The sequence below is a fragment of the Nomia melanderi genome, chromosome 3 (genome assembly GCF_051020985.1).
Source record: "Nomia melanderi isolate GNS246 chromosome 3, iyNomMela1, whole genome shotgun sequence".
Lineage (NCBI taxonomy): Eukaryota > Metazoa > Arthropoda > Insecta > Hymenoptera > Halictidae > Nomia > Nomia melanderi.
The window spans coordinates 468,701-485,853 of NC_135001.1; the positions used below are offsets into that span (position 1 = coordinate 468,701).

The window sequence follows — 17,153 nt, forward strand, 5'->3', positions numbered from 1 at the left end:
TTTCCCGAGTTTAGTCGTATATGAATTGACTTTTCGACTTTTCTAATAACGATTGTGAGATTAACTATAAGAAATGTGGAAAATTCAATTGAGGACTGTTAAACCGAGGAAATAATTTTAAGTTGAAACTTCGAAAGTGGCTTTTGACATTTTTTATACAAGTAGTGTTAGCATTGAAACTAGTAGACGAGTTGGAAGAATTCTTGGTTTCTTGTTTTCGTAATGATTGAAAAGGTGATGGTTCGAGGGGATTATTGAGGAAATTGATTTGGCAATGCGCGAACTGAATCATTTGATAAAATGATACTTTGTTAAAATTTTAAAAAATTTTAAATTACTGAATTGAAATTTGTGAAAATGGCAAAAGTCGATGGACTATTTAGATGGATGTTTAGTTATCTAAGGTTCATGGTGCATTGAGTGTTGCATAGAGGCTTGTTGAACTGTTCTCCTTATTTGGATTTGGTTCGATGAGTGATGAGTGAATCACTTCTTGATTGTAAATGAGGGAAAGAGTGGTTGGCTTTATGTAATCGTTTGATTCGATTCAGAAATGATTTTAGCAGCAACTGAATATAATCAAGTGACTTTAGCAGCAACTAAATATAATCAAGTGACTTTAACAGCTACTAAATGTAATTGTAACATCAACTGAAGTGACTTTTAATAGCAACTAAATATAATCAAGTGACTTTAACAGCAACTAAATATAATAGTAACATCGACTCAAGTGACTTTTAATAACAACTAAATACGATAAACCGACTTTAACATCAACCAAATATAATTGTATCATCAACCGAAGCAACTGTAATACCAGCTAAACACAATTATAACACTAACTAAACCCACTCCTCTCGCATTTAAATTTCAAAAAGGACAAACACAACGATACCGATCTCGAATCAATCCTTTCGAAAAGAACGATCCAGAAATCGTACTCGGGTTTGTATGTGATTCAACATTTCTAACGGTGCATTTTTAAAAATAGTCCTCTAGAACGGAGTCATACTAAATATACCGAAAGGGCGATCTTCCCGTTTCCAAGATGGAATTAGATACAATGAATAATCGGTGACACCAAGTCACCTAACAGATTGAGGACTCGGAATCTTTCGGACATCTTTATGATCGTTGCCGCGACAAAAAAAAAGTATATTTCCGTTTATTTATAGCGGCATGGTTCTAAGGATTAAAAAAAAATATATATATATATTCCAGTGAGAACTGAAGATCGGAATCGCTCGGTGAAGAGACTCCGCGGAAATTTATTTTTAAGTTGCTGAAATAACCTGGAACGAGACGCATAGCTTTTGACTGTTGTACAATCGGAATTTTCGGAAGTTCAACGTTTCAAACGCGTGACACCCGTCGAAAAATTCCGTCGAACGTGCTTCGAATGAATCAACTCTTCCAATTACGTGTCCATTTTTCGTATTAACCCTTTATTTTCGTATTAACTTAAAGAAACATCTTGTATAAATTAAGGAACAGAACTTATAACAGATACGTTGTATAAAATTGAATATTGAATTTTAAATTTTGTCATTTTGTTGGGTCGAATTAAATGGCCAAGAACATAACTGAAATATCTTGTATAAATTAAGTGACAGAACTATTCCGATGTTCTGTGTGTTGATATATTATATAAAATTTAATATTGAATTCTAAATTTTATAATCTTGTTGGGTCGAGTCAAATGGCGACTGAAAGGCAAAGGGTTAATCCCTTGTCTTATAATTTCAAACTCGCATCAATTTCGAAGAGACGTTAGCAAATGTGAATACCACTGTGTTCGTTTCAATTGAAATGCAATGTTACTTTCCTATGACAGAGTCTTAATCGATAAAGTAAATGGGTTGACAGGAGAAACAGAGAATTTGTCTTTGTTTTTAGTGAATTATTAACGATAAAATACTTTCAACGAAAGTGTGATGGTAGAAATCATGGGGGTTGAGATCGCGAGTTGTGATTTTTAACAAATGCAAATAAAATAAAAATTGATAAGTAAATAAAGATTTCAAGATAAAAGGTCAAGAGAAGTGATGAAACTAATGTTGTTCCTAAATGTTCAATGTAAATCGGCAAATTTTAGGTTTCTTTGGGCTGTCTTTATAAAACCACTCTTTAATGGGATTTTTAGATATCACGTAAGTGTTTCAAACGATAAAAAACTATCTTTCCTTCCGTCGATACGAGATCGAAAGATTTCGATTCGAAAGCACGCCGCGGAAAAAAGTAAAAATAAATTGATTCAATCGTGTTTACTCAGATCCAAGACACCGGCGCGCGTTTAATTACAGAACAGTCACGAGACTCGTTGAATCACTTTGCGTGTAATCCTATTCCTATTTTCAAGTGTATATTTTTAGCAAAGGGATAACACTTTCGTAACGCCGAGTGAAAGAGAGAAGAGAACGAAATGATATGAAAAAAATTATAATAGCTTCGCGACGATCTGTTATTATATTCTAAAAGGTTTCCTCTAAAATTAAACGAGACAATGTCACATAGAAATATTTCTTTCAGATCGAATTTCGAAATTTCTAACGTCCGGAAATCTTCGATTCGAGAATGTTCCCATTTCCTTGTTTCTTATTTTAATGACGGATAAAAACCAGGAAGACTGTAATGATGGATGAAAATTGGGGTTGACACGATTAAATTGAAACAAGGTTCCGACGTAAGCTACCGGATATAATTCCGTGTTCCGTTGGCGAGCGAAAGAAGTTCGGTGTTTTACAGCGCGAACGAAGGTAAAAAGAGTAAATGGCGAGGTTGCGAAAATAAACATAGCGCTAGAACCCGACGCGCGTTTAGCGATCGAAATGATCGAGCCTGGATGAACAAAGAAACAAATTCTACGCTGGAACCCGGGATTTCCGTTCGGCACTCGTAAATTATCGAGAAATCAGTTTTCCGCGTAGTGTGTTTTACCAACTGGCGTTGCCCGCGCTCCCAGATGGTTCTAAACTCTTAGATCTTTAACAGAAAACGGCTGTTTACGCTCGGGAGCTGGGTAAATCTCATTTTTCCGCGAACAGTGGAGAACTGTGAATCGAGAATGGCCGCGGTTTATACGAAAAGAGTGTCGGAAGAAGATGAATCGACTTAAGTTGGCGTTGATCGAGAACTCTTACCACATATTCACATTTTCTTATTGGTTCGATCACGAACGTATGAAATGTTTCTGAGATTTATCGAGATTCTGGAAAATAAATGACTTGAACGCGAAATGAAAAAGTTCAAGTGTTAAGTAGTTCTGAACAAAATTGATTTGCTGCGATGTTTTAACGAATAATGATTAATCTGTTTCGTAAATTGATTTACGAAATATGTGACATAGAAATATGTTCAGTTGTGTTCAATTTTGTTAAAAACTTAAATAACTGGTGTTAAACTCTTTACATGGACATTGGTTTTTCAACAGTTGAGTAGATGAATGTTTTGAAGTTGACGGTTGATGGTGAATACTAAGTACTGAATAATGAATACTGAGTATTAAATATCGAATGTTGAATACTGAATATTGAATACTAAATATCGAATACTGAAAATTCAATACTGAAAATTCAATACTGAAAATTCAATACTGAATGTTGAATACTAAGTATTGAATACTGAATATCAAATACCGAACATCAAACTATCAAATTCTAAATACCAGATACTAAATACCGAATACCGAATACCGAATACCGAATACCGAATACTAAATACTAAGTACCGAGCTCTTACCACAGCAACAAGTAAAAAGGTCTCAGCTACACAGATGTTACAAGTGAAACTCCCAATGTCCATATAATTTTAAATACCTCAATGTTCCAAAACCAATCGAAAGTATCAAGTGTATCTTTTGAGAAGCACTTACAGCAAGCTCATCCTCGATACGAGTGGCGTTGAGGAGAGGCTTGACCTTCTGCCAGAGTTTCCACCATGGCCAAGTACGAAGTTGCAAGTACTTTCTCAAGTTCCTCTGTACGACCACCAACGCGAGACGTTGTTCCTGGAGTTTCTTGTAATCCTTTCGGGACAGGTAACCTCTGATGTACGCCTGCATCCAAGACACGATCTTGCTCAGACGTTCATCGCGAAGCTCTTCCATCTGACCCAGGACTCCGGCACGGAAGAATACCTGTTTTTGTCAAAGTGGCCGAACGCAACAAACATATCAATTAATAATGGCCCTTCTAACGTTGCCATTCAGTACTTTGATTATTTATTTTCCACGCGGACGTTGTTTCAGACGTGAAATACAATCTTCACGTTTCACTCGTATGAATCTACGTATATTTAATTATACACGTAAATATACGCATGAAAGGTAATTATTTGTTAACCTGTTCTCGTTTGCAATATTCGACGATCATTTGGGATTTTGAGTGTGGAAAAATTAGGAAATATTTCTGGAATTTTGGAGGGTAACAAATATATTGTAGATACTTGTTCCAAAATTTTGTTTGCCAGGCGGTGGCATGTGTCAAATGTTTTGTTATGAAGATTATTGTTAAACCAGATTTTATTGAGTTGCTTATGTTGCAAATGTACAAACGTGTGGAATGATTGGATAAAAACATTCGTACGTTTTTAGGATCTTATGTAAATTGTCGAAATCGCAGAGAAAGGTTAAATTAAATAAATAATCAAAGTAAGTGTACTTCTGTAGGTTATCCTTTCATAGACAAAGGCATTGTCATGCAAGATTTCAGTGGATCAAAATTCGAGACAATTTACTTGGAATCACACAGACGGATATAGTTCGTTAATTTAACTCACTGAGAAGCAAAATAGGTGTTATACGATGCGTACATTGTTGTTGACTGTAGTAGCTGGAGGTTAAATTTCATTTTTGTGATTAATTGATAATAAGGCACGTCTACCACTTATAACAGTTTGATTGGAAATTAGACAGTATAACGAAATGAGTCAAAATGACTGGTTTCGATTGTCTTATTTCTCAATTATTCATATCTTAAAAGCATCGAATATTCTCAATGATCTTGAAAATAATTTCACTTCAATACTATAATGAATTTCTGAAGTAACCGAAGATAATCTATTGTTACAATTTTTACACGGATTACATATTAATCGTATTAAATGCTCGATAATCCTAGTGTTAAAGGGTGAATTGTGTTATGGTTATGTTGATGTTGCACGAAGAAATACCGAGAGGAAAACCAAAGGTGTCTAATACCTTGGTGAGACCCATACGATATTGGTCTTGTTCCAAATTGATTGCATCCAGGATCAGTTGGGTTGCTTTTTGTGGTTCGCAAGGTTCTTTGATGGCATTTGCACACAGAATTTTGTATCTGCGGCGGTTCGTTTTATGGTGAGGCGGCACAACAGACAAGATTATCACGCACTGTTAGACAACTTGTATGTGATGGTATAAATGTTATATTATTCGGGCTATGACAGGACTGTTCGAAGTCCTTTTGATGTTCGTTCCTTTTACATAAGGATATTCGAAACTTCTAAACGAAACTCGTATTTCATTCTTTCGAAATGATCGTTATTATGTATCGATCGGTTCTCCAAATATTTCTCATTGAATTGCAACAGAAGAAATACGAGTCTGTCTTAGAAATTTAAATGGGATCTGAGAACGATAGGGCAATCGTAAACGTATCACTCGGTCCATAGAGTATTGGTTCCTTTGGTTAGACACGTTTGCACGGCGCTGTGAACATTTATACAGGACAGCGTTGATTATTATAACTATAACTCTGTTTTGTTTGAAGTATTCGTTTGCACATAGAGAGCAAAGAAACTGAAATTATGAATTTCTTGATGGAACACTGTTGAAGGTTTCTATCTAAACAAATGTTCCATTTGAGTGTCAGAAGTGTTTTGTATCTATGTCTATTTATTATGATAAATACTACTACTATCTAAACAATATTATCAATTAAACGCCATCAGAATTAAAAATATTCATTTATCTAACATTTCTTTTCATTGCTGATCGTTTGAAAATCTTCCTCAAACCTTTATATTCAAATAAAATTAACCTCTGCATCAATTGAATGATTAAAAATTCTTAGTTGCCATTAATCCAGTTGAAGATATTCAAATCGCAGATAGCTAAATACTATCCAAACTCACTGAGAACGTTTCATTAAATGGACATTTGAACCGTTTATGTTGAAAGGGGCTTAAGTTCACAGAAAAAAGATTAGAAAACTATTAAAGAATACAAAGATTATGTAGAATTATAGCTATTATAACGGTTTAACTTGATTTCTTTGAAAAATGGACACTTTCAAAATGGCTCATTTCATCTAGCAGCTCATCTGAAAATATTTCATTTGCTCGCAACATTATCCTTAACGTACGAGTTATAGCTTAACAATCAACAGCGCGTCCCGTAAAGCTTGCTGTAAATTAGAAACGTAATCGAACAAATCCCCATGTGCCATGGGGTGGTCACAGTCGCGAAAGGGAAACGTGCCTTGGTGTGTCCAAGACGATATTGGTCGGGATCAAGACCAGACGCTTCCAAGATCGCCGCAGCGGCCTTCTTCGGGTCGGAGGCCACTTTATCGACTGCAGCTGGCGCCAGGATCTTGTACCTATAGGTCGGGGTTCACAAGGCAAAAAAGACAGGTGATTGGATTCTATCGGCACAAGGTGGTCAAACATTTTGCGGAAGGGTTCTCGGCTACGTTTCGCTAGAGTATCCTTCATCCTGCACCGACACTAGCCTCCATCGACCTGTATACCTTAAGTACTTATTGTACCAACGGACGTTTCTCATAGAACCTAAGGGTCACGCAGGGGTCGTAACACGTGCATGTATGAACTCGTTGCAAATTAATGGATTTCTACCTAAAAGGTCCAATGTTTCTACGAATTCCACGGTGGTCGTGCAAATGGACTATGCTGCGGGCTATAGGGGGGTGTTTGGGGGGCCAAAAAACGGGGGACAAGAGAGTTTCTGTGGAACATTCAGACTTCTGAAGATTTATCCTATTAGGGGTTGGATACTTCTGAAGGCACTCTTTGAACGTTCGACGATCTACGAATGTTTGGAAAGACTGTGAACAGCGAAGATAAATGTTCACATTGTAAGATCATTTGTGATTTATGTATTAAACACATTGTAAGTGAATATTCTAGGAAATATTGAAAATAACAAGAAGTTGGAGTAGAATAATCGAAGTTCTTGTGAGGCTTCAAGATAGTATGCCAGCTACGATTGGGGTGTATGTATATTTATAGATGTTCTTAAATGGGGAGAAAGTATTCTACAAGGGCGGGGGGGGGGGCGAAAAACAAATGGCTGGGGGGATAAAATACAGAAGAACTCGCAAAACTTTTGTTTTCGAGGGTGTTTAACTAGCCTTGGTGTGACCAATCCTGTAGTTGTCCGGATCAAGTCCGATTTCCTCGAAACATCTTGCCGCGGCCTTTTTCGGCTCTGACTCAGCCGCCATCGCGGCTGGCGCTAAGATCATGTAACTGTACGATCATAACACAGAGATCATTCTATGACTTGTCAAACTTGTTTGTCTGCGTTTAATCAGTGAAATACTACGTTTCTACTTTTCATGCTACATCTATCTCGTTCTACGTTTCTTAATGGAAGCTTAAAGAAAATGAATGAAATAAATAAATAAACGGTGCGTTAAAAAATATATACTACCGTTGTAAGGAAATATGATATTCTATGTCTGACCATGCTATTGCACGTGTTGCTATCCTTCAGCTGTTTAATTAAATGTCAAATGAAACAGGTTTAAGATTGGAATGGACCAAAATGAAATCTTTGAATAACAGTCTTGGAACTATTGTTATTATGTATTTCTGCATTTGTTTCAAGACTTCGACCCCTTTGATAATAACTTTGAAACTGATAGTCACGTTGCACGAAATCTATTAGGGTTTACTTCATTCTATTCACTGAGAATTGAAAGACACACTAGCTATGTTCCCAAAGTTTACTAAAATCTCAGTAACCCATCCTCAGCAACATTCCCAAAAATCTAGATTAATCTGTGAACTCAGTAAAATGTAAAATTTCAAATCCTAAAATATTTGTGCTTAAGACCATCAACCTAGAATAGCCTATTATCAACATATGTCTACCAATAACAATAACAAAAACAAAAGCAAAAGCAAAACATTTACTATGCTGTTTCCAAGCTTTCCAACTAAAGTCACAAGATTCCCTAAAGTCAGCAACATTTCATTCCCAAAAATCTCAAGGAATCTGTAACTCGGTAAAATGTAAAAGTTCAATCCTACAATATTGGTGCTTAAGACCATCAACCTAGAATAACCTATTATTAACATATACCAATAACAATAACAATAACGATAACAATAACAAAAACAAAAGTAAAGTATTTGCTATGTTCTTTCCAAGCTTTCCAACTAAACATTGAAGCAAAGACTCACAAGATTCTTTAAAGTCCTGAAGAGGGGGGCATGAAATATTAAAAAACCTCTTTGACACGTTTGCTACGATACGTTTCCGGAGAAGTATTCGTTGAAGAAATGTCAATTCTTACCGTAGTTTGAAGTCAGGGTACACCATTCTGTTGGGGAATCCTTTACGACAGATACGGATGCCTTCAAGTACACCGTTACAGGTCAGCTGGTGCATGACAAGGTGAGAATCGATGACACCCGGTTGTTTCAACTCATTGGGAATGATACAACGGACGAAGTGGGGTTGGGTAGCTCTCAAAGTGGTCATCAGGTTGTTCAATTGTTCCCTGTAGGACGACGACACCGTCGAGAAGCCACCACCCTTCTTACCACGTCCACCTTTGCCGCCACCGCCACCACCACCGCCGGCATCACCGGACTGACCAGGATGATCGGCGAAGATCTCGACCAACAGTTTGTTAGAAGATTTCTTGAATTGATCGACCACAGTGTCGTTCAACGGGTCCTTGTTCTTTTCCAGCCAGCCCGTAATGTTGTATGGTACCTGTCGTCGTTAACACATGATTATTCCTCGAGCAACTATCATACTATTGGATTGAGAAGATGATTATAGATTATCGTGCGATGAACGGTATGAATAGCGTCATTTCTCTTAACTCTATCCGCCGTTTCTGAGAAACTCAGTGTAGAAAGTTCAAGTTTTAACTGTTGCCAGCTAGTTCTTAGCTTTTAACTCTTTGCACTCCGAATTTCTTCATTTTTTCCTCGATAACTGTGTTATTAGGATATTTTGAAAAAAGTAGTTTGTAGAGAGCAAGCGATTCTTCTTACTGATAATATTGAAAATAACACAATAAGATAATCTATTTGAAAAATATTGACAAAGAATCACACTTGTGAGTAAAATGTCGCATCAGTATCAACTTTCTGAATCCAACAGAAAGTTTGTGTTTCCAAAATAATTCTTGTGTTCATTGTGGCATCTGCGCAAATGCTTGAATTAGAATTACAGAATTATTTTGTAAATTAATTATTCAGTTTACAGTGCCACGAGAACGTGCGTTATCTTGTTCCAGAGGATCCATAGAATCTTCTGGAAGAAATGTTTGTGTCATTTTCAGAATTGGTGAAGTCTACATTTTCTCGGAAACATGAGTTTAAAGTTAAGAGAACAATGAATGACGGTATTTGCATCTACAATTAACCATTTTCACTTTGTCAGTTGGGCAAAGAAGATACAGACTGAAAAGATTAAGTACGAAACGGTTTGAAACGTACGTTTCCGGCATAATGGCCGATAGCGAAGTGAGCTGCTTGCTGGCCTGGCTTCGGTGGTTTGGGTTTCAAGTAGTTAGGACTCTTGCCGAGATGGTTGTTGTTCAATTTCTCCTCGAAGGTCTTGTCGGTGGCTTTCGGGAACATAGATTCTTCTTCAAGGATGGACAGGATACCCATAGGCTATTGTTGGGAATTGAGAAACTACGTTAGCTTCTGTGCTGTTCGTGGAAAAGTATTATTCTCTGAGAGTAACGTTCTCTGTCGTAATTAAAACCATGAGAAACGTGTTTTCTCTGAAACACACTTTACAAAATCTTTGAAATTTTTGATAAATCACTTCCAATGAAAATGAAGAATTCAGTGTACCAGTTCATTGAATATTCTGTTTTGCAATTTGTTATATTGATCATTATTACTTTCTGGACGGTTCAAAGATTATACTCGTTAAAATGGAGTTGAATTTATCATGAAACATTATATTCAATTATAACCTGTGAGACAGGTTTAGATAAGCATCGAACTTGTTTTTCCAATGAACAAACGTTACTATCAAATTTTCATTTTAACATAGATATTTAATACGTGTGATCTGATTAAAGATCACTTAAAGACTTCAGAAGCATATTCCTGAAAATGGAACAAAGCTTCAGGATAAAAAATAGTGAATTGATAGATCTGTTTGAAATTTATATATTCATTTTTTAATACTTTTACTATTTATTTTTCATATTTTTAGACTGGTAACTCTTATTAGAGAAGAACGTTCATTTGTTCTATTTGATCTATCAAACACTTTTTATCCCTGATTCATTTCACTATTCTAAGAAAACACATACAGAAACACATTTACATGCAGGCGCGGTACATAGCAAGCTCGTGAACCAACACATTACCGTGCTCGACTGATACATGAAAAATCTTCAATATCCTTCCATTCCATGATCTCATTTGTTCGAAGCAAATGACGCTCACATGTTCATAACACTTCCTTCTTCATGGATTTCATACAAACCTCTTTGTACTAATTGTATGATCGACATGCATCAACAAAAAGGGAATGTGACCTACAGGAAGCTTCAAGGTGTCCCACGTGGGTTCACTTTTCTAACATATTTAACGTTTCTAGGAAAAGGATACCATCTGAGCCAAAGTCAAATGAATTCAAACTGATAAACAACTTGATAAACGTATGAAAAATATTAATGACATTTCTAACTATGAAATATACTCTGGAATGTAATTTTAATTTGATCTAAATGATCTGAGCTAAAGGCAGATCAATTAAAAATGATAAACAACTTGATAAACACATGAACAATATTAACGACATTGTTTACCATGAAATATATAATGAAAAGTAATTTGAATTCATCTACTTTGGTCCAGACGTTAATTTTCTACCACCATTGGATGGTTTGGAAAAACAAATGTGAAAAAAATATATGAACCTAACAGGACATCGATTAAAGTATCAATGGATAGGAATGCAAACATTAATATTTTAGCTTGAAGGGGAGGCTAGTTAAAATCAAGCATTTAAAGAGTAGAAGAATGTTATTATGCTAATCGTTGCTGTGTTGTCGAAACGTCGTCCGTAATTGTAGTCCTTCTGTTTCGCAGCGATTCTATGGCGAAGAAAGCCGTCGGCTTCCGGTCATTCCTGGTGTTTCATGCCACGGCTTGACAGTACCTTCTCGATCAGATCGATCGTCTGCTGTAGATCCATGCCAAAGTCAATGAACGTCCACTCGATCCCTTCGCGTTTGTATTCCTCTTGTTCGAGAATGAACATATGGTGGTTGAAGAATTGCTGAAGCTTTTCATTGGTGAAGTTGATGCAGAGTTGTTCAAAACTGTTGAACTGCTCGTTACCAAGGAGGGTAAAAGCAACGGAACAGAAAACAGAGGCGAAAGACAGCCGTCATTAATGCTGCTTATATTAGAAATGAGATAGGTATTATGATTAGGGTTGTAATAGAAATCGCTGTTGCTCCGTTTCTCGTAGAGCAACAGTATAAGAGGGTGTTGTACGTTTGTTAACAGAACACAAAGTTTCCAGTTACGTGTCCTGTAGGATTGTTTCGTTCGTGGACACTTCGAAATTTCGTAATTTGTGAAGATTAGTGGTTCGAATGATTTGAAACGTTTTCATATTTCGGAAGTTGATACTTTGTGAAGTTTGGTACTTCGAAATCTAATTCTTTGCAATGGTTGGTACTTCGAAATGTAATACTTTGCAAAGTTTAGTACTTCGAAATGTAATTATTTGCAAAGTATAATACTTCGAAATGTAATATTTAGCAAAGTTAGGTGCTTTGACACTGAATACTTTAGAAAGTTTAACATCTCAAAATTGAACAACGCTTCAATCACAAAAATAAAACTTGTCTCTTCACTTGCATTCGAAGCATCTCGAGGAACATACAATACAAGGGAGGAGACATTCATAAATATGGATTACTCAGTAAACATTAATAAAGAATACAAAAGTTCATTGATTTAACGTACTAAATTGCTATCAATAAACTTTCGTTTCCTAGCAGAAAATAAACTCTGATCCCGAAGGATCAATCATCAATCACTTAAATAAAAAGGATAATAAATAGTCTCTTGGATTACTGGAAGTTACGTGACATCAAATATTAAGGTAGAATCTTTAAGCTCGGTTCCAACGAACATCTGACCCCAAAATTCCATTAGACAAACCCTCTCCCATACATCATTTTTACCATTCCCATTACATTACAAATTCCAATTCCTTTTTCAGTCCCCATTAACCGTCCCAACCAATATCCCTTTTATTCGCAACCATCAAATAAAATGAAAAAAAAATACTCAAGGAACACTCGTGAACCGTGCTTAACGAACATTGTTCACCGTTACGGATGATTAAAATGAATCAGTTCAGAGATAGACTAGAGTACCAGACACGACATCGGTGCCGTTGCAGGGATAAACAAAGAAAGAAATAAAAAGACAGAAAAATAGATGATGCAAGGTGATGAGAGACGAAAAACACTGGGGTCTCAGACGTGTCGGTTGTGTGATGCACTTGGGATTGCAACAATGAAAGACAACAAAGTAGCGTCAATAATAAATGGTAAAACTGGAGGGGTGGTAAGCGTACACAAAAACTGTGCCAATAATCTACCATCGCAATGCCGTTTGACCATAACAGGAGGTTCAGATTCCATTCTCGGTCAAAGAAGCTCTTTCTCTCTCTCTCTCTCTCTCTCTCTCTCTTTCTCTCTCTCGACAAAAACATCATGTCCGTTGACCAGGCTCGTCGACCGTCATCCATCGATCAAGTTTGTCACGTGTTCGTTCGTTTCACTTCGGAATTTGAGAAAATCGTGGATTATACCTTCTCAATCAGTTCGATACAAGCGGCCAAGTCCATGCCGAAGTCAATGAACTCCCAATCGATGCCCTCCTTTTTGTATTCCTCTTGTTCGAGTACGAACATGTGGTGGTTGAAGAATTGTTGTAGTTTCTCATTGGTGAAGTTGATGCAAAGTTGCTCGAAGCCGTTATACTGTTGCGCAGAATCGCGCGCGCAGATTTTCGTGCGTGGGACGAAGAGAGGCACAAGGAGAGACACACAGGTGAGAGAGAACAGAGAAAAAAAAGAACAAGGGAAGAAAAGAACGATCAGTAACGACGAACTCTGGTGGTTTTTCGGTTGATTGATTGATTTTGGTTCGTTCGTTCATTGGTTCGCTGGCCTGGTTCTTGTCTGAGTCCTTTTTGAGGTTAAGTGTGGTCTGGCGTGTGGTCGGTGGTTGAATTGATCGTGGTGCAGTGTGTGTCGAGTTGTTTCAATGGTGTTTCGAGTGATTTAGAGTTGGGCATAGTTTGTTTGATATTTCTTTTCGTGACGATTCAACGTTCTGTGTCTTAAGGGCTAGTCATTTATTTTCCATTAATTCTTGTAGACCTGATATTGTCTTTAAGTGAATTGAAGCTTTACCGATAAACTCGAAGAATAGAATAATTTGAATTAACCCCTTGTCCTACAACGAATGAGACTCGTGATGAAGATTTTTAACATGATTCAACAAATATATATATATTTGTTGAATCATGTTAAAAACAAAAATATATATAGATTTAAATATATATATATATATATATATATATATATATATATATATATATATATATATATATATATATATATATTACAGTTGACCCTCAATTTACGCGGTCAATTGGAACACTATTTATGCGGTAGTTTTTACGTGAACTGAATTTAGTAAAGGTGTACTCAGTTTATTCGAATTCAAAGTGAATATTATTCCTCTAAAATCAACTGTTATACTTAAAAGGAAATATAGGCATAACATATGCTTAGAATTTTTCTGTTTTTCCAATAAATTATTAATGACAAAATAGCTGTACCGATCAGAGTTTAGAAAGAAATCATAGGCCAAGGGGTTAGGTCGAATCCAAGACTGAAGAGACCGATTATATATTTATATGTAATAATATGGAAAGATTTTGAAAAATTTTGACTATAAATATGTATGTGTTATATATTGAAAAGTTACTAGTAAAAAGAACTTGATCTGACAGAAAGATATAAAGAAATATACAATTTGATATAGTAACAAATTTCATTAAAAAACTGTTTAACACTACTTCTACCGAAGGTGTCTTCTGAAATTTTAATTGGAAATTATTTTCCTAGTTTAGTCGTGTCTTAATTGAATTTTCGACTGTTCCAAAAACAATTAACATTAACTACAGGAAATGTCCAAAATTGAATTCAGGAAAAATGACTAAACTTAAAAAATAATTTTAAGTGAAAATTTCCTACGGTGTTCTTTGATATCGGTAGAAATAGTGTTAAGTAACGCTCGAAGTCAGGTGAACAAGTTTAATAGCCGTACGTATTGCAAACGCGGGAAGTCATTAAACTTCAAATTCACAAATCTAACGGAAATACGACCATAGAGACATTGAATCATACGATTGAAAAGTACCAGCTATATTCTCTATTCCTCAAACGAGGTTATAATATTCATCGTGTACACCGGCAAAGTGTTCTCATGTTCGAAGTTGCTAGAAGGAAATTTGTAGGCAACGACGATCGACTAACGTCAAGAAAAAACTCAGGATTGGATTATGCGAACAGAGCGATGAACTGAAGTTGCCTAAGCGAGACGATGTGCTGCTTTGCTTCTCACTGAAACGCGAAACCACACGGCCGAGCAGAAAAAAAGGACAATAACAAAATGAGACAAAAGTTCACGATGTAAAAAAATCAATTTAAGATTGGTTACTGCCAATCCAATGAAAACAGTGGACGATCGTTACTGGCGTTTGTGTTGTAACAGAAGCGTTAAGATAATTGCGTTTGCTGCACGCGTGGATCGTTGGTGGTCCTGTCACCGATCCGTTATCGACGGAGCAACCGCCGGTGCTCGTCGTCTGCTTTTGCTTTCTCCGAAAAAATTCATGGCTGGATCCGACAGATGGATCTGTGTTCGCCATTTGACCGATTTCATTCGTCTTTTAGCATGTTGTACCTTCTCGATCAATTCTATACACGCGAGGAGATCCATGCCAAAGTCAATGAACTCCCATTGAATGCCCTCCTTCGTGTACTCCTCTTGTTCGAGGACGAACATATGATGGTTGAAGAATTGCTGAAGCTTCTCATTCGTGAAGTTGATGCAGAGCTGCTCGAAGCTGTTGAACTGTTCGAGCAACAATAGTATCGTAAGCTGCATCCTTTTCTCGTTAATCTATCAGGTCCAGCCTGTTTTGTGCTTTTGTTTCCGTGACCTTTTCCATTATTTTCTTTTCCTTTTTTTTTTTGCTTTCCTTCTTTCTTTCTTTTTTTTTTTACTTTGCTCAAATCTACTGGAATACAAAAACACGATCCCCTTTTGTCTTTGGCGACCGGCAGCGTGCCGGTTTCGGGAAACAAGGTGTGCATGTACAGTACACGCTGGTCTGCCAGTGCGTAATGATAATGGAGATGCATCATGTGTGCTCTTTTACAGCAATCCATCTACATTAATCACAATCGCTTTCTTTAATCCTATCGCCATGACTGATATTCTTCGGAAAGTTGTAATGATTCACAGATTTTTAGAGGAGAATTTGTGAAATAGAAATTAAATGAGGTTATAGAGATTTGTAGAGAATAATCAATGTTTCAATGAAAATAATGGTAATAAAATAATTTAACTACAATGTATTTCAAATTAACCCTCTGTAGGACTATGTTGATTTGTTTCATTTTAATCAAAGTGGTGAATAAAATGAAGCAATCGGTTGATTTAAACTTTTACACGCTCAGGCGTGAAAGTTCGTCATTGCAAGTTGAAAGTTACAATATATGTTCGTTTGATGAAATTATTGAAACTATTGGATACATTGTTAATTCGTATTCGTATGTGGATATTTATTAATTTTGTACTGTATAGATTTCGTTATAATCATGAACAAAAATTCGGTCCATAGAGGGTTAAAGAATTTTATAATTTCATGATTTGATAATCAAAAGGCGACAGGATTAAGTCGAAAGTCTTTGACAGTGTGCTCCAAATTTCTACAAAACACTTCACTCAATAAATCTTGAGTCCTTCAAAGATTATTTTCGTTTGCAAGAAACCGTCTAAAATATATGCAAACCTAACAACAAGTTCTACATTGTTGTTGGGTAGACAATGACGTAGTGTCGAGGAACGTTCGAATATCTGCACCATAGTGGAATATAAATGCGCACCATACAAAATAACAGTTAGAATACAATTCTTTCATTAACACGTTGAATGCCGTGGGGGTCACCGATGACCCACCCAAATCGAATTATAACTCAGTCAATTAAACGATCATTATTTGCAAATATTTTTATATTACAAATAATGCTATCTAAACGTGTTAAATCAAATTCAATTGGTCGCAGGAATTTTGTTTCAGTTAATTTATATTAATATATCAAATCAACGATACAACTCGTAATAAAAAACTTCGAGTACATTGTATTCCAACGTTCGTTGCAGATAGTTGAACGCAAGTACGAAAGATCATGTGAACGTCCGCGTAAAACAAAGACGAAACATTATCTCTGTATCGTTTCACACGACGCTTCGAGTCTGCGGTATATCTTTCGTACGTGTTCTACCCAACACGTTTACAAACACTCAGTCTCTAATATATTAGTCTACTTGTAAGTATCTACTGGACCAATCGCCCTCGAACGATCCGTACAGTGCTTACCGTCCCGTTCGTTACTGGACAGTTGAAAATATACAAGGTTCTTCGAATGTTATTCAACCAACTACCAACAACTTCAATCTACACTGCGCTACTTGCAGCGTGAGGTCCACTGTTTTGACATTTTCCGAAAGGAACGTGAGAGGAGATAAAAGTGAAAAAGTGGTTTCCAACGACGATTCAATGATTGCTTACCAGTGTTTTCTTCTCACGTGGATGCCACTATTTATGGACCGTGTGCGAGG

The 17,153-nt window shown here is 36.3% G+C and overlaps 1 protein-coding gene across 32 annotated transcripts in view; it reads right to left on the minus strand.

Annotated features, from left to right (window-relative positions):
* The window catches only part of Mhc (myosin heavy chain), a 66,188-nt gene that overhangs the window by 24,256 nt on the left and 24,779 nt on the right, over window positions 1-17,153 (minus strand). For 8 of the 32 annotated variants that reach the window (XM_031987835.2, XM_031987834.2, XM_031987825.2 and 5 more), the window contains 5 exons: window positions 15,210-15,380; window positions 9,679-9,858; window positions 8,520-8,944; window positions 6,458-6,578; window positions 3,872-4,135 (listed from right to left, as the gene is read on the minus strand). In XM_031987835.2, coding sequence (XP_031843695.1) covers window positions 3,872-4,135; window positions 6,458-6,578; window positions 8,520-8,944; window positions 9,679-9,858; window positions 15,210-15,380 — 1,161 coding nt within the window. Of the gene's footprint in view, window positions 1-3,871; window positions 4,136-5,197; window positions 5,316-6,457; window positions 6,579-7,349; window positions 7,468-8,519; window positions 8,945-9,678; window positions 9,859-11,368; window positions 11,540-13,042; window positions 13,214-15,209; window positions 15,381-17,153 lie in introns of all 32 variants that reach the window. The other 24 variants (XM_031987837.2, XM_031987840.2, XM_031987836.2 and 21 more) reach the window with 8 other exon arrangements.